The 17,770-nt window shown below is 34.9% G+C and overlaps 1 protein-coding gene across 4 annotated transcripts in view; it reads left to right on the plus strand.

Annotated features, from left to right (window-relative positions):
• LOC135196221 (palmitoyltransferase ZDHHC8-like) overlaps positions 1 to 17,770 on the plus strand; it is a 282,811-nt gene that overhangs the window by 140,635 nt on the left and 124,406 nt on the right. For 3 of the 4 annotated variants that reach the window (XM_064222861.1, XM_064222862.1, XM_064222865.1), the window contains 2 exons: positions 5,897 to 5,932; positions 14,891 to 15,085. In XM_064222861.1, the coding sequence (XP_064078931.1) occupies positions 5,897 to 5,932; positions 14,891 to 15,085 (231 nt within the window). The remainder of the gene's footprint in view (positions 1 to 5,896; positions 5,933 to 14,890; positions 15,086 to 17,770) is intronic. The other variant, XM_064222864.1, reaches the window with a different exon arrangement.

Consider the following 17,770-nt stretch of genomic DNA (forward strand, 5'->3'; position numbering starts at 1 on the left):
CACTAATCACCAAAATTACTGTTATCTTCCAATGGACTTACAACTCAGTGGGGCCAGAACCACTAGGAATTACTACTTCCCACTAAGAAGCACATCTTCATATATGAAAAACAAAGCATTTGTATCTCCCATAATAACATGAAAAATTTAAAAAGTAATTTGTATTTTTTCTAGGTATACAAATTTTACCCTTTCATATAAGAGGATACCTACCTGTGTACTGATCACAAAAAGACACTCAAATGGACCAGAGGCACCAATGAGAAACATGGGCTAGCAAGAAAGGGCATCATGCCTTAGACCTACCTTTGTTATTCTTTTGTTTTCCTCAGTCAGAACACTGTTGTCTTGTTCATGTGTATTAGGAGGACTACAGACACCCCTCTACATACGAATAAGTTGAGTTCCAACCAGCTGTTTGTAAATATGCAAAGTACTTACAGTACTATTTATGTTTTCACATACTAAAACCCAATACTAGTACTGTTATTGTGTTTTATAGTGTGTGTTATTAATACTACATAATTGTTTTTTCATACTAAAATCCTTCATCATTGAAAAGGCAAATCAGCGTAAGGCTAAGCAGATCGAGATACCCAGTTTTCCATTTCCTTTACCACCCTCCCCCTTTCTTACATATAATGGTTGACTGCATTGGCACAGCTCTTTTCACACGCACCATAATTTTGTCCTTGTTCTTCAAAATAGTGCTGATGATCAAGCGATTCATCTTATATGCCGTGCTATGTCAATAATTTTTTCACCACTTTGTAACTTCTTTATTATAGCCACATTAGTTTCCACTGAGATGGCTTGCCGCTTTTTCCACTTTCATGAGTAGCCTTGCTCTTGCCAATAGCTGTTATATATTACTAGATACATAAATGTGTCACAATAAAAATGCACGAATCCGCATAAAAGCTCACAAATGGCGCTGCATAGCAGACATAATCTTAGCACCAGCAGATAGGTACTAAGGAATGGGAATGCATAGTGGCACCAGCTACAGTGCTGCCAGGCTAGGTAGTGGCAGAAATTGTAACTAAGTTGAGACAGGCCCTCACAAGAAAATTTGAACTTGGGGGTCACAGCTTGGAGCATTCCAAACAACTGAATTTACGGGCACGGATGTTCATATCCTTGAAAGTTTGAAAGTTTATAGTTCATAAGTAGAGGAGTCTATGCACTGTGCATGTGAAGGGCGAGAGTTAATATCCCTAGGAAAAATAGGAATTGGTTAAAAAATTTGTAGTTTTTATAACTTTCTATTTCCTAACCTGAATTATTTCTTTCCTTAAGGGGCGCACCAATGCTATAAGGCCCCATTATAAAGTAAGTGCTTTGTTTTACCTTATGATTGAAGGGATTCGCATAAAGTCTTACCAATGATTGAAGGGATTCGCATAAAGTCTTACCAATGATTGAAGGTATTCGCATAAAGTCTTACCACTTAATTATACAACTACGTAATACCGAAAAATGCAGGCAGGGAAATAAAGATATTCACCCCCCAAGTTCGTAAATTTTGCAATTGAAAAAAACATTTTGAAACTTGTTAAAAATAGGGAAAAAAAGTTGCACTCAAGAAAAATTTCCCACACTTGTAATTGTAGTTATATAGTTATACAAGGTGTAAAAGTTTCCTTGGATTTGGTTTTGTCATCTTAGAAATTGAATCATTTGTGAATAACTTACTTGATCCTATCCTGAATTATTCATACAGACATTTTTTACAATTCCTATTCACAATTTGTGGTTCACAGTGTCATACAAGCAATGAACAAAATTGCCAATAAACCAATCTAAAAATTTTGTTAACATTATCACTTTAGGATACAGTGGAACCCCAGTTTTCATACATAATCTGTTCCGGAAGCTCCCACAAAGCCCTAAACATACGAGAACCGAAACAGTAATTCCCATAAGGAATAATGTAAATATAATTAATGCATTCCAGACCCTAAAAAATATTTTTTTTAAATACATTTTATAGGAAAAAACAGTTTTAAATACAGAAAACAATGGAAAATAGATATAAATGACTAATGAAACAAATTATGAACATTTAACCCTCTTACGCCGATTGGACGTATTAAACGTCGAGTCAAAATGTCTCCCGTATGCCGATTGGACGTATCATACGTCGGCTCAAAAAAGTTTTTTTAAAAATTCGCGGAAAAATACTTATAGGCCTACCAGCCGAAAACTTTTGTATCACGCGCCTTGGGGGATGTTGGGAGTTCACGGATCAAGGCGTTGTTTTGTTTACAATCGCTACGCAGGCGCGCAAGCGCGAATTTCTTTGCTTTATCGCACTAAAAAGTATCAGACACATCTCGGAAATTATTTCGTCACTTTGACATAATTATTGCACCATTTTAAATTATCCTTTACATGAAGTATTATATATGAAAATGTGCGGAATTTCATGCACAATACAACTAAAAAATACTCATGATTGTAGCTTTTATCAATTTTGAAATATTTTCATATAAATAACGATAAGTGCAAAAATTACAACCTTCGGTCAACTTTTGACTCTACAGAAATGGTCGAGAAACGCAATTGTAAGCTAAATTCTTATATTATAGTAATATTCAATCATTTGCCTTCATTTTGCAACAAATTGGACGTCTCTAGCACAATATTTCGATTTATGGTGAATTTATGAAAAAACTTTTTCCTTACGTTCGTGCGATAACTCTTCCGATAAATTTTTTCGTGCGATTGTCCTAATGTTTGCCACCCTTTAAATTTGCCGTTACATAAAGTTTTTATATATGGAAATGTGCGCAATTTCATGCACAATACAAAAAAAAACAACCCATGGTTGTAGCTTTTTATCAGTTTTGAAATATTTTTCATATAAATAACCGTTAAGTGCAAAAATTTCAACTTTCGGTCAGCTTTCACTTCTACCAGAAATGGTCGAAACGAAAAAAACGCAATTGTAAGCTAAAACTCTTATATTCTAGTAATATTCAATCATTTACCTTCATTTTGCAACGACTTGGAAGTCTCTAGCACAATATTCGATTTATGGTGAATTTATGAAAAAAAAAAAATTACGTTCGCGCGGTAACTCTTCCGAAAAAATCAGAATTTTTTTGTGCGATTGTCGAAATGTTTGCACCATTTAAAATTAGCTGTTACATAAAGTGTTTTATATATGGAAAATGTGCGCAATTTCATGTAGAATATAACTAAAAATGATTGAAGGTTGTAGCTTTTCCTCTTTTTTTTGAAATATTTGCATATAAATCACGATAAATAGCAAAAAAAACCACGTTCGGTCAAATTGACTCTACCGAAATAGTTGAAAAACGCAATTGTAAGCTAAAACTCTACGGCCTAGTAATATTCCGTCATTTTTCTTCATTTTGAAACAAATTTGAAGTCTCTAAAACAGTATTGTGATTTATGGTGAATTTTTGAAAAATATATTTACCTTCACTCCGCGCGCCGATTCGTTGCCGCAAGTCTCCGAAATACGTACATGGCATTATCCTAATATTTGCTCCTTTTCATATTAGCCTTTTTATAGAGTTTCATATATCAAAATGTGCGCAAATTCATGAAGAATACAATAAAAATAATTGAAGGTTGTAGCTTTTTCCATCTTCGAAATATGTGCATATGAAAAAATATATATTAAAATTTCGACATTCGGTCAAATTTAACTCGTCCGAAATGGTCGAAATCTGCAATTCTAATCTAAAACTCTTACAGTATCATAATATTCAATCATTTCTCTTAATTTTGAAACAAATTGGAAGTCTCTAGAACATTATTTAGAATTACGGTGAATTTTTGAAAAAAATATTTTTTTGCGTCCGCGCGTTACGAATTCATACATCATTTTGTGATAATATTTTTCCGGTGTTGCTTTTATTGTTTTACAAAGTATTATATATCAAAATGATTGCAATTTAGTGTACAATACAACGCAAAAAAAAGTAACTGGTTAGCCTTGACCGTTTTCTGCACAGCGTGATTTGAATACAATTATGTATGAATTTTTTTTTTTTTCGCTACCATATATCGCATTATTTACATATGATAATGAGATATTTTTCATTTCTTTTGATGGTTGCATTCTAAACTTCAGGCAATGACAAAAAAAGGAGCCAAAAATGAACTCTTAATCTTCAAAAGTACGCGCGCTGTAATTTTTTGAAAAAATTATTTTTCCACTTCCGCGGTCACTCCAAACCAGGCCCGGCATACGGGAGACGTTTTGATTTTTAGGGCTCCGGCGTAAGAGGGTTAACATCACTCTTACCTTTATGGAAGACACTTGTTAGCGTATGGAAGATGGGTGAGGAAGGGAGAGGGAGGAGGAGAGGTTATTGTTTGGAAGGGGTGTCCCTCTCCAGGAGGATTTCAGGTATCAAGGACCTATCTGGGGTAACTTCTCTTGGTTTGTTTACTGACACTATCTGGGGTTACTTCCCAATTTTCAGTTTCTTTCTGTTTAGTACCAGCTTGAGAGTCACTGGAGCCCTGTCATAATAAAACTGTCCAGAGACATTTGGTTCTGGCATCTCTCTAAAATTTGCATAAAGTGGAACATGACATTTTTATTAAAGATGTTGGAGACAGATTACATTTATCTTTGTAGGGATGATAATTCTCCACAAAATCTTTACATCACTCCACTTTGTAAACATGTCCTTAATCAATGAAGTAGCACATTACGTATGCCCGTTTGTTTTCTGAATTTTTTAAACCAGTCTTTGCTCATCTTAAATTCACTAACAGCAGCACTTGTAGGCATTTTCTTACTGTGATTGGCATGTAGCACCCTTCAACACTTTGCTACGAGTTCTTTCTTAAATATCGAATAAAAAAGCACAAAAGACAATGAACATATAGACAAAATGGGTCTTGAGAGAACATTGGATGCTTTGTTTGGACACTTGGTACAGGGCCTAGTCATGTGGTGTAATTCCTTGAAATTTGAGGGTCGGCACGCCCCTTTACCACACAGGCAGTACCCAGTTTACTACAGGGTTTCCGTTCCTACACCAAGTTGTAAGCCAAAAATCGTCATAAGCTGGATTGTCATAAAAAATCATAAGTAACCCTAAGAAAATTTCATTTTTAATCATTTGGATGCCTTGAAGACTATGTAACCTTTATTTTTATTGAGTTTTTCCATAAAAAAATTTTTATTCTGCCATGAATGCGTACCAACTGGATTGCTGGGATTGCTCCCCTACCATTGGTAGCCAACTACCAATATCCACCTTGTTTTTAGTTAAACGGCCAGCTCCAGTTTGTGCTGGAAGTAAATCCTCTATGTAAAGACCTCAGGTTTATATGTTAAGATAAATACAAATTACTTAAAAATTGGTAATTTTAAAATTTTGATTCCTTTAAAATAAATTGTGTATATTTATTATAAACAAGTACTGTGCAGTAGGTTGGTGCATTTTGTATGAATTAGTAATTCCTTTGTTTTTGAGTGGCAGTCAAATTAAACTCTGGAAATCCATGCTATAATGAGTTATTATTCAGTCAATCTTGTCATGATCTTTTTGAGGAACTTACCCAGCTACATCGTGATTGTTGCCCTTGTAAGTAATGTTTTCAAAACCATTTTCTTTTTTTGTCACCTTCTATTTATGTTCTTAAAAATATTATTCAAGCATTTTGTATTTGTCCCTCTGTCATGAAATATTGATTTGAATGAGAATTAGTTCTTCCTGGTTTTCACTCATTTTCTCCTTGTTGTGGATGAGATTATCTTAAGGAAAACAGGCTTATTTTTATGTACAATGCCATAACATTCAATTAGAAAATATAATCCAACAGGGCAAAATTATTGCCTCACCAAACTCTTTCTTACTTGATTGGATGTGTTTGGTACTGATTTCTGTAATACCCCATACAGATTTACAAATGATCCTGCTGAACCTACAATTGTAAGGTGAGATATATACAAGATCACCTTAGATAACATTTGTAATGATTGTATGTGTATCGTACATTAAGTAGTGCTAGATTTGTAAGCTTTGCCCCAAAAAATATGGTACATGCAGATTGAAGATTAGGTAGTTAAAAAAAAAAAAAATTTTCTTTGAGAACAATTACTTTTGATCCTGCTTCACAGATGACCGATACTTTGAAGTGAAAGGTCACCTATTATTATTATTATTATTATTATTATTATTATCATTATTATTATGATGATGATGTAGACTATTGTTGAACCATGTACTTGATCTTTGGTTCCCGTAAAACCTTTGTTGAGTAATTAGGTTGCATTGAGTGGTAGACATTACCTGTAGTCAGACTAGTTTATTGACTATGTTTTTGTAATTTTTTTTTTATTGCCCTCTGCTATTGATGCAGTTAAGATGTTAAGATGATATATACTTTAAATTTATGTTTTTATTCGAATTAAGTTTATGATTAAAAACAAATTAATTACTGCTGGCTGTGTACTTTTTTTTTATGAGAAAAGATGTACAGCATTCCACAGTACTCGACAAGATATTAGGCCGCTTAGCATCAAACAGCCTAATATCCTGTCAAATTTTGAAGGAATGGAAAAGTTGGGAAGAAATTTTGTCAGTGCATCAGGCTGCCTACAGCACATAAAGAAAGGGGTGTAGCTTGGACACTGATAAGGAGAGAGCGCTCAGTCGCTTGCTTTGAGGTTTAATAAGCAGCTGTATATACTTTGGGTAAGCACTCCCACTGCAATCTTTGCCTGCTACGTATTACTTTATTGCCCCCTGTGACCTTAATAGCAGAGAGATATGCATTGAAGCAATCTGGCCTTAAAACAAAGCAGATATCAAATCAGCTGGGTGTCAGAAGCCATTCAGTTCGACACTGGGTTGCCAGATTTAATGAAGGTTGCAACCATGGTTTTCCGTCTCAGAAAAAGTGCCCTGGTATGCCGAAGACTTCTGATGGAAGTTTGACTGTTCTCAGACATCAATTACTTGCTAATTGATGCTTGAGAACAGTCAAGCAGCTTTGATCAGAAGTCTTCTTCAGCATACCAGGGCACTTTTTCTGAGACTAAATTTCATGGTTGCCACCTTTGTTAAATCTGGGAGTCCAGTGTCGAACTGAACGCCTTCTTACAACCAACCGATCTGATATCTGCTTTGTTTTAGGGCTAGATTGCTTCAATGCACATCTCTGCTATTATCTGTTGACTCAAATCACTGTATTGGCTCGTATTAAAGTCACAGGAGGCAGTAAAGTAATACGTAGTAGGCAAAAGTTTGCTGTGGGACCGATGACCAAAAAATATATACGGCCGCTTATTAAACCTCCAAGCAGTGACTAAGCGCTCTCTCCTTGTCAGTCAGTGTCCAAGCTCCACCCATTTCTGTACATTCTGTTGGCAGCCAACATGTTACACTGACAAAATTTCTTCCTAACTTTTCTGTTCATTCAAAATTAGACAAGATATTAGGCTGCTTGATGCTAAGCAGCCTAATATCTTGTTGAGTACTGTATATATTGATGTAGCAATAGTTTGTTAGTTGATCATCAGGAAAACTTTATGTATCAGACACTGTTTGTCATCTTGTCAGTGAAAGCTTATATGTATCAGACACTGTTTGTCATCTTGTCAGTGAAAGGTTAAGGTAAAAGAATGGGAAAGTATAAATAAAATCAATATCTTTCATGATGCCTGTATTTAAAATATGTTGCTTGTTTTATCAAGTTTTACTTCTCCAATAGGTATAAAAATTGAAATTTCACTATATAACTCATAAATAGTTTCATAATTGTTTAGGTTTGTTAGTTTTTCTTATTTATATTTGTTATGCGGTTGTTACTTATAGAAAATATACTGTACGTTGATTTACACAACAATTTCTTTAATAGATACGACTGGTGTGACAGGAGGCAGTTAGACTTGCAGAGATAAGAATGTGATTCTTGGAATAAAAGGGCCTCTTTCTTGTGGTTTGATTGTACAATTTATTCCAGATATTTAAGGGTCTCCATTTTATAGAATGTGGTAACCGTTTTGTGACTGACAACCAATAAAATTTTGGGAGATGAAGGAATGTAAGTTCTGACAGTTGTTACAGTCTCAGAAAAATTTATTGTATTGTGGTAGCAGGACTTTTCCTCTGTCACTACTACCTACTACTTTTCAAGTCAAAGGGCCCCAACAAGAATAGCAGCCCAGTACAGAAGAGGAAACTGCAAAGTAAAGAGTAAATGGTAAAAGAGATAAATACAGACAGTCCGTAGGTTACAGCGGGGGTTCCAATCCCGGCAGGGTGCTGGAAGCCGAAAGTTGCCTTAATCCAAATTATAATTATAATGGGAATAAATAGCAATTACAGCGTTGTTACACCACCTTTAGTTTAGGTTACAGTGCCGAAAAATTGTGGTTAACATTGTCATGAGGCAAGCTCTGTAAATCCGGAATGATGTAACCGGGGAATAAGAGTAAAATAGACACAGTAAGTCACTAATGATTTGAGACTTCTCTACTCTGTCAGCAAAAAAGCATTTGTATTAAATTTGAACTTCTGAAGATCCAACAAATCAACTACAGAATTAAGAGGGTCATTCCACAATTAGTTCGCAACATGAATGAAATTAGAAGGCAGCCAGAATTAGTATTTGGTACAATATGTGCAATGAGCTAATTGAATGATGGAACCAGAATTTAATATCAAATTTAGTGGGTAAGAATTTTTTTTAATTTTTGAATTTTTTTTTAGTGAAACACCATATATTTATTCTGAAATTTGGTCTTTAACCATTTTTTCATTTCATATCATTTGTTGTGTTAGACATTAAAATACTGGCCACTATTTAAGTATATATGTAAATAAGTTTTATGATTATAATTTTCCACTTAGAATGTTCCCTCCACATCTAGCTACTATTTTGCTCTTTCATATCAAGTAATAAGCAAGAGGGCAGCAGTACCTGTCAGCTTAGTTATCAGACCCTCCTTCCACATTTTAAGGTGTTGTGAGATTGTTACCTTTATTTCTTTAGATAGGAATGAAGGTCTTCTGTCAAATTTCATTTTTTTATGTTTATTTTTTGTAAAGTAGTTTTGGGTGATTTTTATTTTTCTGGTTAGCGACTACACTTTAAAAGTAGTCTCTATGCAGTGAATAGAAATGCAGTTTATCATTTATTAATTCTTTAAGATAATGAAGAGTTAATTTTCTATAAAAATTACCTACATTATGAAATAGAATAGATTTTAAATACCAACAAATAAATAGAATAGATTTTAAGTACCAACAAATAACTATAGGAAAATATTCTAATAGGTCAGTTTATTATGGTTAAGGATACCAGTACAGGCAGTCCCCGGGTTATGACAGGTTCGGCTTACAACGTTCCGAGGTTAAGCACTTTTCAATTATATTCATCAGAAACTATTTCCAGGGTTATGTCACCTACAATACTGATCTGGCATAAGAAATATGACACCAAAAAGGCTAAATAATCAATATTTGAAGAGTTTTTTTTATGAAAAATGTAATAAGAATGCAGTTTACATAGTTCTGAATGCACCCAAAGCATTAAAAAGTAAGGTTTTCTTAGGATTTATGATGATGTTCCGGCTTACGACGCGTCTCAAGAACGGAACCCCTGTCGTAACCGGGGACTGCTTGCATTACCTTTTTTTTTTTTTTTTTTTTTTTTTGTCAATAGTGTGATTGAAGATCATAGTATAATGAAGTGGAAAAATTGTGAGGTAAAAGAATCTTCAAAATTACCTCAAAAGCCTCTTAAATATTTTTCAGAATGTCAAGTAGTTCTGAATTACTAATACACATTGGTGTATTTTTTTTTTTACATCATTCATTTGCTAGATTAGGATGACTATAAATATGCTGTTTCTATTCATTGATATGATTTGTAATAATTATGACCTCAGTGGTTAAAAGTAAGTGCCCTTTGCCCCTTGTTTGAAATTGATTCAAGATGTTTTTCACTGTTGCATGTTGTCAAGAAAGTCAGACTACATGAAAATTTTCAGCTTTCATAAAAAATCTGATTGACTAAACAGATTTGAAGGAGGTAAAGGAACAGTTAAATTATAAAAACTATGGATATGTTGTGACAACAGTAATTGACTATACTGTAGTCTCCCTAGTGGTAACTATAGTCAACATGATTTTTTACGTGATTGTGAGATAGTCATCATCATCTTTTTGTAAGGTTTTCTGAGAAGCTATCACTGAGGAGGAAGAAAAATCTGAAGCAGTTTATCCTGTAGTTTGAAAATTTGATTAAACTTGTTTTCCTTAATTAGAATAAACTTGGAGTGACGTGAGCTTAACAATAATTTTCCTAATCTGAAAGATTACAATGAATTTATATTTAATTTTGTTTTAAAGTGTAGGTACAGGCACCCCATGGTTATAGACATTTTGGTTTCATGGCACTTGTCCAATATATTCATAACAGAGGTTTACCCTCCATAGGGGTTACAGCATCATTGGTTATCAGCAGCTTAGCTTAAGTGCCATGAGACCCTCATAAATAGAGCGATGTACTTGCGTCTAGTTAGCGTTAATAAATCTCTAGAAACTTTTTATAGGACAAGGTTATTTTTCAGTATATGAATTGTTAAATCAAAATATGACTTCAAATATGTCTTCTTGTGAACTAGATTTAGTTATTTTTTTCATTAAAAGATGGCGGTGAGAGCATGTTTTTGTTTAGAAAAATTAACATTCCATTTGCTATTTCGCCCTATTTCACCATAATATTAGCTTTAATATTTATCTTTTATTGGTGTGAAAATAACAGTAAAATCTATTCTTTCATGCCCAGTATTTTTTTACGAAAATACTTTTTTCTCCACTGTTATTTATGGTCAAGTTTCATCCATGTTGCTGATGCATGATAATTTATAGTCATTATCAGTGTGAACATTGTTTTCTTAGCTTCAACTACAACTGCAGCTTAAATTTAGCAGTACAGGCAGTCCTTGGCTATTGGCGAACTCAGTTATCGGCGATCCTGTTTTATGGCACTAAATTGGAGATTTATGGTGCCTTAACGGGCCAAGTTCCGGTTATTGGCGCCATAAGGAATACCACAAATCTAATAAGTAAAAACCAATAAAAGTTATGGCACCATAACATACCAAATAGAGGTGCCATAAACCAAATAGAGGTGCCATAAGGTACTTATGGTGTGCCATAAGAGTTCTTATGGGGCTGTTAACTGGTTATCACCACCATAAGCTCCATCATGGTGCCATAAATCACAGTTTCGGTTAATGACAGTTTTCACATATTGGCACACCCCCGGGTATGGAACCCCTGCCGATAACTGAGGACTGCCTACTATATTTCCTTGCTGATACTTTCACTATAGCAAATAAAGGTCTAATGGAAAAAATAATTACTATTCTACATAACCCTTAAACGCCTATTGTACGTATTATACGTCTACTAAAATTGTCTGTCAGGCGCTAATCGAACGTACGGTATGTCGACTACAAAAAGTTTTTTAAATATTTGCAGAAAAATAGTTATAGGCCTAGTCTGCAAAAAATTTGAAATCACGTGCCTTGAGGGATGCTGGGAGTTCATGGATCAAGCCGTTGTTTTGTTTACAAGCGTTACCCAGGCACGCGTGCACGAATTTCTTTCTTTCTTCTTGTACTAAAAACCACCAGCGACGCATCTCGGAAATTCTTTCGTCACTGTTGTAATTTTTGCACCTTTTTATATTAGCCGTTACTTAGTTTTATATATGAAAATGTGCGCAATTTCATGTAGAATACAACCAAAAATAACCCGTGGTTGTAACTTTATCAGTTTTGAAATATTTTCATGTAAATCACGTTAAGTGCCAAAATTTCAACCTTTGATCAAATTTGACTCGACCGAAATGGTCAAAAAACACAATTGTAAGCTAAAACTCTTACATTCTAGTAATGTTCAATCATTTACTTTCATTTTGCAACAAATTGAAAGTCTCTAGCACAATATTTCGATTTATGGTGAATTTTTGAAAAAAATAAATTTCCTTGCGTCCGCGCTGTAACTGCCGAAAATCTCAGAAATTCTTTCGTCACTTTGTCGTAACTTTTGCACCATTTTATATTAGACGTTACATAAAGTTTTATATATGAAAATGTGTGCAATTTCATGTAGAATACAACTTAAAACAACCCATGGTTGTAGCTTTTATTAGTTTTGAAATATTTTCATATAAATCACAATAAGTACCAAAATTTCAACCTTTGGTCAAATTTGACTCTACCAAAATTGTCGAAAAACACAATTGTAAGTTAAAACACCTACATTCTAGTAATATTCAATCATTTACTTTCATTTTGCAACAAATTGGATGTCTCTAGCACAAATATTTCGATTTATGGTGAATTTTTGAAAAACATTTTTTCCTAACGTATGTGCGGTAACTCTGCTGAAAATCTCAGAAATTCTTTCGTCACTTTGTTGTAGTTTTTGCACCGTTTTATATTAGCCGTTACATAAAGTGTTATACATGAAAATGTGTGCAATTTCATGTAGAATGCAAAAAAAATAACTCAGGGTTATAGCTTTTGTTAGTTTTGAAATATTTTCATAAAAATCACGATGTGCCAAAATTTTAACCTTCAGTCAACTTTGACTCAACCGAAATGGTCGAAAAACATAATTGTAAGCTAAAACTCTTAAATTCTAGTAATATTCAATCATTTACCTTCATTTTGCAACAATCTGGAAGTCTCAAACACAATATTTTGATTTATGGTGAATTTTTGAAAAACACTTTTTTTGCTGAAAATCTCAGAAATTCTTTCGTCACTTTGTCATAACTTTTGCATCGTTTTATATTAGCCATTACACAGAGTTTTATATATGAAAATGTGCGCAGTTTCATGTATAATACAACGAAAAATAACTCATGGTTGTAGCTTTTGTCAGTTTTGAAATATTGTCATAAAAATCACGATATGCCAAAATTTCAACCTTCGGTCGACTTTGACTCGACCGAAATGGTAGAAAAATGCAATTGTAAGCTAAAACTCTTACATTCTAGTAATATTCAATCATTTGCCTTCATTTTGCAACAAATTGGAAGTCTCTAGCACAATATTTTGATTTATGGTGAATTTTTGAAAAACACTTTTTCCTTACTTCCGCGTGCTTTAACTGCCAAAAATCTCAGAAATTCTTTAGTCACTTTGTTGTAATATTTGCACATATTTATATTAGCCATTACATAAAGTTTTATATATGAAAATGTGTGCAATTTCATGTAAAATACAACAAAAAACAAACCATGGTTGTAGGTTTTATCAGTTTTGAAATATTTTCATATAAATCACGATAAGTGCAAAATTTTAACCTTCGGTCAAATTTGACTCAACAGAAATGGTCAAAAAACGTAATTGTAAGCTAGAACTCTTACATCCTAGTAATATTCAATCATTTACCTTTATTTTGCAACAAATTGGAAGTCTCTAGCACAATACTTTGATTTATGGTGAATTTTTGAAAAAAACTTTTTCCTTACGTCCGCTCTGTAACTGCCGAAAATCTCAGAAATGCTTTCGTCACTTTGTTGTAATTTTTGCACCGTTTAATATTAGCCGTTACATAAAGTTTTATATATGAGAATGTGTGCAATTTCATTTAGAATACAACAAAAAATAACTCATGGTTGTAGCTTTTATCAGTTTTGAAATATTTTCATATAAATCAAGATAAATAGAAAAAACTACCTTCGGTCAACTTTAACTCGACCGAAATGGTAGAAAACTGCAATTGTAATCTAAAACACTTACAGTCCAGTAATATTCAATCAGTTACCTTCATTTTGCAACAAATGGGAAGTCTATAGCACAATATTTCGATTTATGGTGAATTTTTGAAAAAAAAAAAAAATTTTACGCCCGCACGTTACGAATTCATGCATCATTTTGTGATAATATTTTCTGTGTTGCTCTGATCGTTTTACAATTTGTTATATACCAAAATCATCGCAATTTAGTTTATAATACAATGAAAAAAATTAACTCATTAGCCTTAACCGTTTTGCTCACAGCGCAATTGTATACAATTATATACAAAAAATTTTTTCATGCTGTCATATTCCAATATTTATATATGATAATGATATTTTTGTTTCATTTCTGATGGTTGCATACTAAACTTCAGGCAATGACAAAAAAAAAAAGCCAAAAACTATTTTTTGAAAAAAACGTTTTTCCGCTTCGGCGCTAACTCCCGAACGCTGCTGGCATACGACAGACACTTTGGTTAATAGCAGCTCGGCGTTTAAGGGTTAATGTCATTGGTAACATAACGACAGTAATTTTTTTTACTAACCTACAATGGCTGAAATACAAGCAAAACAGTTTTGTTATCTGATTCAGTTCAGTTTTTCATAGAAAAACAATTGTTTTCGTTCTGTTGTTTACGGCTGTGGTGTTTAAGCAATGATTATAACATTACTAATACTTACATCATTCTATATTACTTATTTAACTAGAAGATATGGTAAATATGTAAAAAGTGAAGGAAAAGAGGTCAGGAGGTGCCACTAAGAAGGTGAAGACGATAGTAATGGAGATGAAAATTGCGTGCGCTCTCTCTCTCTCTCTCTCTCTCTCTCTCTCTCTCTCTCTCTCTAATAACATACTAGAGTAAAATATCTGCCCATGACACTGTCTAGGGCCTCATTAACCAGTCTAGGACACCATAAGGTGGATTGCAGTGAGCGTAGACTTTTGGATTTCAGATATCGGCAATATTTGTTTATACTGTAAACCCCAAGGAACGGAACCCTGCCGTTAACCAGCGGCTGCTTATAATGAAAGTTTGTTTGTGAAGACGACTTACAAATAAGAAGCAATGATAAATATACCTATGCTGTGTAAGTTTTTATGAGACCATTCTTATTCCAGTATGGTTGTTATGGGTGTCATTGCGCTGCTCTTCATCCCCATTCTTGGTCTTACTGGGTTCCACATGGTCTTGGTAAGTCGAGGAAGAACAACCAATGAACAGGTCACTGGCAAGTTCAGAGGAGGCTATAATCCCTTTTCTCGAGGCTGCTGTCGCAACTGCTGCTATATTCTCTGTGGGCCTCAGTATCCAAGGTAAGACCCTTCCACTATTAATTTTTCTTTACTTAAGGATTTTTTTATTTTCTGAATAATTAAGACTTCTCTGTACTGCATGTTTCATTTTTATATATTTTTGGGAAGAATTCTTGTATTTTTTGTTGAGCAAAGACATTAGAATATTTTGCTTATGTAATTCATTAGTGTTAGAGGATGAAAGTTAGTACAATGTTAGTACAAAGCCGTAGGTATCAAGTATTGTTTTATGAGTTCTGGAGACAAAGTTATCAGTATTTTCCTACCCTTACACTGATTGCACAATTATCAAAGATGAGTGCTGATCAACTTGAATACTTGGTGACTATAATTATCTTATGAAAATATATGAAAAAATGAAATTGATTAAACAATCTGACATCGAATTCTTATACCTGTTGGTTGAATTTGATTACATACTTAGCAGTATAAAAAAGTAATTGGTGTTTGTTATTACAAACTCATTACTCATGAAGTAGCCGTTAAACTATGCCAAAAACATCCAAGTACACAGAGCAGTGTTTCAAAGAAAATGGTCCCAATAGATATGCTTAACCAACTCTTGGATCCTTGCATTGAAGGTACTAATATTCGTCAATGTATATGGGTATTGTTTAGATGTGCAGCTATCATCTCCTGGACTTAGTAGTTGGTTTACTCTGTCTAATGATGTGCTGTTGACTGGACTTTGTTTTCTGTGCTCTTCTATTCCATTCTTATCTTGTGTGTAATTTGTTTGTTATTTCATGAATGTTATCACAATCAATTACCTTTCAGCTATCAACAGCATGTTGCCAAGTTGTTACTGTGAGTGAGCTACTGCTACTCAGTTTTTTGCACTTATGTAATTGTGTTGATGTAGTTTTCAGAAGTTTATTCGGTTACTTTCCTTTGTTCATACATGCAACAAACCTTCGGTCTTAACAATAGGATAATCTTGTGCCAGCTAGAAACTGGTTAAAAAAAAATTATAAAGCAAGGAATCTGTGGCATCTGGAAACTCATGCATATACGAGGTGGAAGCTGGTCGCAGACCAGGCATAGTGGTTAAAAAAAAAAATGATAAAGCAAGGAATCTGTGGCATCTGGAAACTCATGCATATACGAGGTGGAAACTGGTCGCAGACCAGGCATAGAACACAATGATACGTCAGTCTTTCTTTGACCACCTTGGAGAGTAGCCGCTTGCACGCTCCTTCCCAAGCCAGTTGCTTTGTTTGCCCGTGTTTTTTCGTTTCAGTGTGTTTGTGTGTGCCTTATTGATTATCATGGAGTCCTCCAATTCTTTTAGGCCTCATCAATGCATGTGGCCAGGCATTCAGGGATTTCTGTTCTCTAGGTTTTTGGCTGCTACCATTACAGATGCCCATACTACATGCAGGAGGTGCTGATCTGATTTTTGTACCATTACTAATTCTTGCCCAGAATGTCGTTCCTGGCCTATGTTGCAGTGGTGGACGTTCTCTACAAGAAGAGGGAGCATCGTAGAGTAGGTTTTTGCCTCCTCATTTAGACAATTTAGCATCCCCTTCTGCCAGAAGCATTCCCTCTGCGTTGGTTGTACCGCTTTCTCCTTCCTTTTCTTCCTTCAATTTGTCGGAAATGTCGGGAGTTGCACAGGATGAGGTTATGTTAGATGTAGCCCCCTCTCCCCCGGGATATAATGTTCTTCCCAAGAGGGAGGAGGCTATGCCTTCTGCTTCCTTTTTTTTTCTTTTTAGATAATGAATCAAACAAGATGGTGGCTGCTTGGGTGTCTAGGCCTACAGGCTGCCCCTCTTTGGATGGCCTGCTCTTGCATTTCTTGGCTGCTCAAACCCACCCCCCCAGCAGGCCCCTTGGCAGTCCCCCCACCTCCAGGCCTACACTACTTTGGTTCTCGTGTGCTGCCTCCCAGTGAGACACCTTTGTCAATGTCGACACTAACTGAGTTGCCCTTTATCACAACGCCAGTGAGGCCATCGACCAGTGCTGCCATTCGAGATGTTGTGACATCACTCGGCATCCTCTCAACCTATGACGTCAGCTGCAGTGGCGTCTCTACCTCCTGTTGCTGTGACGTCATCTCCATCTTTGCCTATGATGTGAGCACAACCTCTCGCTGAGCCATTAGAGACATTGTTTCAAGCTATTGTCAAGAGGCTGAACTTCTCTCTCTTTTTTGGAGAGGTATTCTCTCCAGCAAGAAGATTTGTAGAAGGAATTATTCTTCTCCTCCTCCTAGCCAGAGACATCGTAGAGGGAGTAAGCTCTCTCCTCCATCTCCTTTTGCTTCTTCATTTCCTTCTCCCCTTCCTCGCCCTCGAGTCAAACGGAGAATTAGGGACCTTGTGTCGTCGTCTTCTGTGAGTGAGAGGAGTGCTTCGCCGACTTCTCTACACGGCCGTGTTTCTCCCATCACAACCATCCCCGTCACTTGTACCTGTTTCAGTCTGTTGTAAAAATGACAGTATCTTCTGCACCTTCCAAAGATTCTTCTCTCTGCAAATGTGTTGTGGTTGACAGTCGAGAACATGAGGTGACTCTGGTCTGTGGATGTGTTTCTTGTGAAATGGAATTTCAGAAAGAAAGAAAGAAAGAGACACAATAAAGAATTTATTAAAAGTGCTTGGGAAGACTTCTAAAAATAGATTGGTTGGTAAGAAGGGGGAAAGAAGAGAGAACTATGCTTTATGTATATAATCT

Source organism: Macrobrachium nipponense, chromosome 17, assembly GCF_015104395.2.
Source record: "Macrobrachium nipponense isolate FS-2020 chromosome 17, ASM1510439v2, whole genome shotgun sequence".
Taxonomy (NCBI): domain Eukaryota; kingdom Metazoa; phylum Arthropoda; class Malacostraca; order Decapoda; family Palaemonidae; genus Macrobrachium; species Macrobrachium nipponense.